Consider the following 8,028-nt stretch of genomic DNA (forward strand, 5'->3'; position numbering starts at 1 on the left):
ATTTTACTTATAAACTAATAAATAAATAAAGAATCTAAATCAAATTCTAGAATAGTATTTAAAATATTATACTAGCTATTAGTAAAATAACTAAATAATAAAGCTTATTCTTATAGAATTTATATATAATAACTTTATATATTTAATAATAGGAATTTCTTTATTTTATATATTATATAGATTCTATTCTAGTATTAAACTATATATTAAGAATAATATTTTAGAAGAAATAATACTAGTAATATAAGAAAAAATATAAAGAATTTAAATAAAACGAGAAGTATTAGAAAAATAATAATAAAAAGTAATAAATATATAGAAAAAATACTATAATAAGAAGTATATTAATAAGAAGTTTAATATATATAATAAAGTTATACTTTATATAAAGAATGTTTAATAGCTATAATCTAATATAAAGTTAGTAAATAGATATCTCGGCTCTTTTAAAGTTCTAGAAGTTATAGAAATATATAAATAAATATATTACTTAAAATTAATATTATTATATTAGATTTATAATATTTTCTATATTTCTTTCTTAGAACTATAATACCCGCAAGCTAGTACTATAATAGAACCAGAATTAGTTAAAAATAAAAATAAAAAAGAATTCGAGATAGAATTTATTATAGCCTATAAAGAAAATAGAAAAAAAAGGTCTTATTTATTAAAAGAGCTATTTATTAGTAAATAATATATAGGAACTACTAAATAATCTAGAAAATATAGCTCAAGAATTATAAGAATATTTAGAAAAGAGTAATATTATATTACTATTAGCTAAATAAAAATATAAAAAATAAATACTTTTATTAGAAAACTATTAAAAACCATATATTTATTTTTAGAAAAACTATATAAAAATTATTAAGAACTCTAAAAACTCTAATTTCTATATCCTATAAATATTCTATTCTTATAACTACTTTTTATTATTCTTATTATTATTCTTATTAGAATTCTTTCGAGAAATAAATAATAAATTAGTTTATAAAACTATTAGCTATTAGTAAGAAATAAGAAAGAAATAAGCTTATTTAATACTAAAAAATATTAATTATATTATTAAGAATACTTTATATTTATACTAAGCTAGTAAGAATTACTTAACCTATTTCTTGAATTATTAAAAAAATCCGTTAGTCTCGAATAATAGCTTTAATATAAGAAGTATATATAGTTTAATATAAAAAAAGAATAATAATAGCCTTTTTTTCGAGTAAAGATTAGAAAAAATACTTATATATATTAATAGTTTAAAAAAGGCAGTTTAATTATATTATATATATTTGAGAAACTTTAAATAATATTAGAATAGGAAATAAAAAAAGGAATTTATAGTTTATAGAATTATATTTCTTATTCTTAAAATAATAATAATTATATACTAAGTAATTATTACTTTTAATATAAATAAGGTCGGGAAATTTAGTAATATTCTTAAAATATTAAAGATAATAAAAGTAAATTAAAAATATAGAAGTATTAGCTAAATAGGTAATAATAGACTAATAAATACTAAAAGAAGTATTTATCTTAATAAATAAAGAAGTAAAAGAGGAAATTAGAAGAGAATTTAAATAAAGCTTAAAGAAGCTTAAAAAAGGCTTAAAGAAAAAAGATAAGAAATAAGAAGAAGCTAGATATAGTATTATAGTTAAGGAAAAAGAAGATTAGTTAATAGAAAAAGAGAAACCTTTTTATAATATCCTTTTTCTAAATAGTAATTACGAATTCGAAACCGTTTTTATACCAGAAATACCTAGAAAATTCTAAAAAGAAATTTATAAATAAACCAGAAAATCGAATTAACTTTTCTAAGCTCTTGGGCCTATAAAATAATAATTTATTTATAAATAGAGACTAAGTTAGGATTTATAAACTAATTAGGAAATCGGAAGAGCTTTATATCTAATAGTATATATTATATCTATATTACCTTTATAAGAAGAAATTACTAGAGGTAGTTTGCAAGTTAACTAGGCAAAATTAGTAAACTATACCTTTAATTCTATTATCTAGTATAATAATAGGGCAAATATAGGAAGTCTTTAGGGAAAACTAGTAGCCAGGGAAGTTTTAGGGAATTATTTATAAAGCTATTTATAGTTTTCTCAGGCCTCTTGGAAATAAGGGCCCAGAGAGGGAATTAATATAATAGGTATATATAATAGTATATAGACAGGTATTAGATATTATAGATCTAGTTTCCTATTTTGGGTAAAGCTTATAATCGGAATTATATAGGCAATCGGAATTATACGGATTATATGGGATCGTATTTCCTAGTTAAGTAAAGTGCTTCGCAGGCTTGGCTAAGTACTAGGGAATATATAGGGAGATGCTTCTAGCTTTGGAAAGGGGCATTAATTAGTTTTTTTATTAGAATCAATTCTTGGAATCAGTTACACTTGCAAGCGTCACTCTGCAGCTTACTTACCTTGACTACTTGTGCATCACCCTGCTATTACGTGCCTCACATTAATTAATTAATTGATTAATTTGATTAATGTGATTAATCCTTTGACACACTGGTTCTTGGCGAATAATGAAGAGGAATCAGATAACCATATCACAGAGCCTAGGGAGAAGGCTGAGAGCCTAATGCCGGATATCTCAGAGGTTAGTATCATCTTGAAAGCGATCTTGATTTGGGTTTGAAGTAGCCCAATTGAGGCAGCCCTCCTGACCCGCTTACCTTTTTGCAAGAGACCGTGGGTATACGGCTCCCTTCGTGTTTTCAGCGTCTTTAATCAGATTTTTACTCAATGGCATTTCTCTCTGGCGTAAAAACGGTTTTAGATTTTGAGGAAAACGTTCACACCGATATGTACTGACAATGTCACGGCAAATGTCTCATTTTACTGCTCTATTTTCCTCGCCTCTTACCAAGCAATTGACGACTGCCGCCCAGCCGCGCGACATACCTCTCGTGATCTGCTTGACCGATGTCTCGGCGTATCAGCGCGACATCCTCAGCAGCCTCCGATCCAGTATTCAACAGTCGACAGCATATTATCGCAACGTGATCGCTATAGGAACATATCTGGATAAGAATTCAGGTCCAAGCCATTCGGATGGAGATATTCTCTCTTACCTGGGCCTGAATCCAATACGGAGAGCCATTTCCATAGTTCCTGTTAACTCCAACGTCCAGAGAATGCTTGTCACGAGAGATGAGAAACTTGAGAGCTCCACACGGTACAAGTCCGCCAATATCAGAGCACTCCAGAAAGCGATCCGTGATCGGTGCAAGGAGGAAACAAGTATCGCACTACTGCAGCCGCTGGCCAAATGGAAGTTTCTCGACAATTCTGACGCAGCGAAAATTCTTGGAGCAGGCAACTTGTCGATCGAAGACATTGATGAACTCGTCAGACAAATTGGCGAGGAATTCTCATCAGAGACTATTGAAAAGGTGGTCCTCCGAATGGGTCAGAGACAAGTACTACTTCGGACTTGGATTTCTGGGGAAGGAGATGGTCAGGATTTGGGCTTGGGTGGCAAGTGGTCCAACTTTTCTCTGGAGACCCAGGAAGCCATTCGGAAACTCGAGCTAGAAATCGAATTCGAAAGAGAGATCAACTTAGATGAAAACAAGTATAAGTTTGAAGAACGGTTTCTCGATCTATTAGTCGATCCAAAGGAGATTCAGTGTGGGCAAAAACTACTCAAGCTACTCTAGAGTAGTCTTGAGTAGAGTAGAGTAGAGTTTGAGTAGCGTAATATGGTACTTGAGTAGAGTAGAGTAGAGTACTACTCTAGAGTAACTCAAGAGTAGTTACGTACAAGTTACGTAAATATAAAAAATTAATATTTATTTAATTATTAATAAATAAATAAGGTATATATTAAGCAGCACTATATAATTTAAGCTAGAGCTTATATAAGGCTACTTAAATACCACTTTTCTTCTATAAAAACTAGATTTCCCTCCTCGAAATCTTTCTTTTCCTGCTTTTTTTCTTCTACTTTTACTTCTTCTAATTCGTCTTTAAATAACTCCCAGCTTTTTAAGTAAGATATTATCTTAATAGTACTCTTATTAAGTCTATTATATAATTTAAATAATAAGAGTGCCTTGAGAGAAGAGTTTGCCCTTAATAGCTAAGGAAGCCTAAGAATATATTAAGGTTCTACCTTGCTTACCAAGCCCTGCTACTACTTGATTGGGCAGTGCAGTGGCGCTAGACTCGGGCCACCCCGGAGCCTTACCTAATTAGGCTAGTATGTCACGTGTAATATCACGTATAACATCACGTGTATACTACTCAACTACTCTAGAATATTCTAGAGTAGTTGAGTAGAGTATTGAGTAGAGTATGAGTAGTGAGAAATTTATTTGAGTAGAATATGAGTAGGGCCCGCTACTCTACTCTACTCTACTCATTTCCCACACTGAGGAGATTGAAGAAGGTTGGTCCGACATTGCGCTTGATCCGGAGATAGAAGAAGCTCTGAAACAGATCACTTCCCAGGCCAACAGCGACGCTAATGCTCGGCCTGCTCATGGTGTCCTGAAGCACAGCCGAATTGGAGGAGCACTACTATACGGTCCACCGGGGACAGGCAAGACGCACCTGGCACGTGTCATAGCGCGAGAGTCCAAGGCTGTCACTATTTGCATCTCCGCTGCTGAGCTTGAAAGCATGTGGGTCGGCGAGACGGAAAAGGCTATCCAGAGTCTTTTCCGATTAGGAAGACTGCTCACTCCGAGCATCCTATTCATCGATGAAGCCGATGCTCTCTTCCGTGCCCGGGGTCCCGGAGACCGCGGCTATGAACGGAGCAGGACGAATCAGCTGCTCGCCGAAATGGACGGCCTTGCAAGGTCGAAGGCTGCCCCCTTTGTACTGCTTGTGAGCAATTTCCCCCACGATATAGACAACGCCGTCCTCCGTCGTGTTCCTAGCCGCCTTCACCTTGGTCTTCCGACCACCGCGTTGAGAAGAAAGATCTTGGGTATCACGCTCCGCGATGAGAGACTGCATTCTGACATCAACCTTGAACACCTGGCCGACAGGACATATCGCTACTCGGGGTCAGACATCCAGGCCCTCTGCGTCCAGGCTGCCCTTGTGTGTAATTCCTTCTCTACCGAAGGTGAGGGCGAAGGCAAAAGAATACTTGCCCACTCACACTTCGAGAAGGCTTTTAAAAGGGTTTCGCCAACAGTCTCAGGGAAGGCATTAATGCTCATCCAGGAGTTTGCGAAGGAATCTGATCCTGTGGGGCATGAAAAGTTGCTAGCACTCGAACAACAGGAGCAAGAAATTCGCGCGAGAGCTCTGACATACCAATGTGATTCTCTCGATCCAGACGGGAATCAGATTCGGGTGCTCTCGTTTGACGTCCAGAAACTGGATGGACCCCAAAACGATCAGGATATATTATCATGCACGGTTGAAATCGTTAGTCTGAATGACTGGACATTGCAGTACGTGGAATTCAAATCCTTCTTCGATAATGTGTGGGATACACAAAAAAACTCTCTAGACCAAGATTCGGAGGAAGGTTGCCACCATGAACAAATACAGGTGAATTATTTGCGTGAGGCATGGGCCGAATTCGGGGGCCAAAAGCGCCCTCACATGTCCCCGGTCGACGATCCCGACGATGTGTCCGGGGAGGATATCAAGGCTGCTGGCAATAGATTCAACTGGGGAGATTACATGGCACTGAGCTACGTCTGGGGAGACCCAACGGTGAAGAAGAGGATTTTCATTAACAAACATCCTTTCGAAGTGACGCTTAACCTTTATCATGCGTTGATCAGGCTGAGGAGTTCTCTCGAGGTCAAAGATCGAAGACTAAAGGTCTGGATTGATGCCATTTGCATCAACCAGAATGACCTTAGCGAGAGATCAAGCATGGTCCGCAAGATGGACACTATCTACTCGGAAGCCCTCTGCGTCAGGGGCTGGGTTGGTCGTCCTTCGCCAGCTGTTGCCGCCATGCTTCCCGAGGTTCAAAGGCTCCTGGGCGGCAAACTGCGGGACTGGACACCGGTCATGCAGCTGGCAGACGATGACTTCGAACTTGAAGATGAGAGACCGTACGCCTTGGATCTGGATACTGCCACCTCTGTGTGGCTTGCTGCCCGTAGCCTCTCCAGTGAACCGTATTGGGGAAGGCTGTGGATCACTCAGGAGATGACGCTCGCTTCAACGATCCTGTTTTGGTACGGTGACTCCGTCTTTTCGCCTGCCAAGGTGACAAAGCTGTTTATACTGCCGCAGTTCTCCAGGGCTTCAGTCCCGGAAGATATGAAAATGCTTAATACTGCCGAAAGGAGCATGGGCATTCTTCACCGAATCGTGATGCTGCGGCCGGGAATTCGGTCGGTGCCGCTAGGGGCGGAAATGTTCGTGCCGAGAGCCATGCTCCCCCTGTGGGATCTCATAGTTCTGTCACAGTCTTCCAAGGCCACCGACCAGCGGGACAAAGTATACGGCCTTCTTGCCCTTCTTCCACAAGCAATCTCCTCCCGGATTCGTCCAACCTATGAGGTCTCCGTCGATGCCGTGGCTATATATACGCTATTTTCCAGCGTTTGTATCCAGGTAGATGGAAATCTCAACACGCTTGCCAGAATCCATGCCCACACTTCTCATTCTAAAGGCTTGCCCAGCTGGGCCTTCGACCTTGAGGCGGCACCGGACGGCTTGTGGGATGACGATCTCGCGCCCCATTTAAAAGACCTCCCTCTTCGGTATCAGTCTGCTGGCCATCTGGCCACGGCCTCCCGGGGATCTTTGGAAGATTTGCTAGAACAGTCCAGTGCCGACGGGGGGCAGAAGCCATCGATAGCCTTCTCAGCAGATCTGCGCCTCCTGACTTGTCGGGGCCTGTTCATCGATACTGTAAGCGGCCTTGGGGCTGGGCACTTGCATTTCGTCACTTTCAAGCACATTTCTGGACCGGAGCAATGCGTCATACACCCCGCCAACGAATTATCGTCATCTTCCGGCAAAGATGTCTCCCGGCTCTCCATAGCCCGCTTACTGATGCACGACAGGAAGTATGAATTTTGCCAAGGGCCTTCGGTGCTAGACATACCCTGGATGAGCTTCGAAAAAGTTGGTCCGGAATATTGGTTGTCTCAAGATCCAACACCGTTGACCACACTCAGGGCAGCGTTTGAGGGCTTTCTTCACCCAAGTGCGACACTCAAGCTCGCCTCGGTTCAACTCAAAGATTACTTCCAACCGACGCAGGAATCCTGTCCGAATCCAGAGAGATACACCGAGATGCTACAAAGGATGTTATTGCACTTTTTTAACCGGAGGCTGTTTACGGCAGAAGGAGGGCTCGTGGGTAGCGCAACCGAGCGTACTATGCTGGGCGACAGGATTGCTGTCATCTTGGGATGCAAAATGCCGGTCGTGCTTAGACCTATGGGTGACTCTTACCAGTTTATTGGAACCTGTTTTGCCGAGGGATTAATGGATGGAGAAGCGCTTCAGGATGGGCATGTCGAAACGGAGGAAATTTCACTTTGTTAATGTCGTATGTACGGGTACTAGGGAGCTTTAGCTTCGCTTACTCAGCGGCCCCCTTTTATTTAGCTAGATCCAGAGGCTCCCTTTAAAGCTTCTTTTAATCAGATAACTACTTATACAAATCACTGTCTCTTACTATTTGCGATAGTTAATAAAGGTTAGATAGCTTTCGAGGGACGAGAGGTTTCTCAGATAATGTCAAAGAGACAGAATAAATCTCTTGTGGTGAAGAAGGATATAGAAGCGGAAGAGTGCAAGTGAGGAGGAATATGTACGGAGTAGGGCAGACGAGAAGCACTACTCACCCGATACTTGTGACTGTTTATCTTCCCCTTATTATTCGCGCTTATCGCCCGCTTGTACAGGAGCCGGAAGTTCTTCTAGTATGTCTCGAGGGTACTAGCCGCAAGCGCTAGGACAGAGCAAGATTTTAGCAAGTCGGCTACTAAAAGCAGCGGCCAACCTCCCATAAAAACGGTAGCTAATTTGCCGTTTAGTTATTAAATAGAGTAAAATATTTAAT

The 8,028-nt window shown here is 39.4% G+C and overlaps 1 protein-coding gene across 1 annotated transcript; it reads left to right on the top strand.

Annotated features, from left to right (window-relative positions):
• Window positions 1–2,842: 2,842 nt before the first annotated feature.
• Window positions 2,843–7,624, top strand: K444DRAFT_660454 (AAA-domain-containing protein; the record flags this gene model as incomplete). Its single annotated transcript, XM_024886461.1, has 2 exons — window positions 2,843–3,603; window positions 4,490–7,624. The coding sequence occupies 2 exons, from the start codon at window positions 2,843–2,845 to the stop codon at window positions 7,506–7,508; spliced, it is 3,780 nt and encodes a 1,259-aa protein (XP_024741327.1). The 3' UTR covers window positions 7,509–7,624.
• Window positions 7,625–8,028: the final 404 nt, after the last annotated feature.

The sequence above is a fragment of the Hyaloscypha bicolor genome (assembly GCF_002865645.1).
Source record: "Hyaloscypha bicolor E unplaced genomic scaffold K444scaffold_28, whole genome shotgun sequence".
NCBI lineage: Eukaryota > Fungi > Ascomycota > Leotiomycetes > Helotiales > Hyaloscyphaceae > Hyaloscypha > Hyaloscypha bicolor.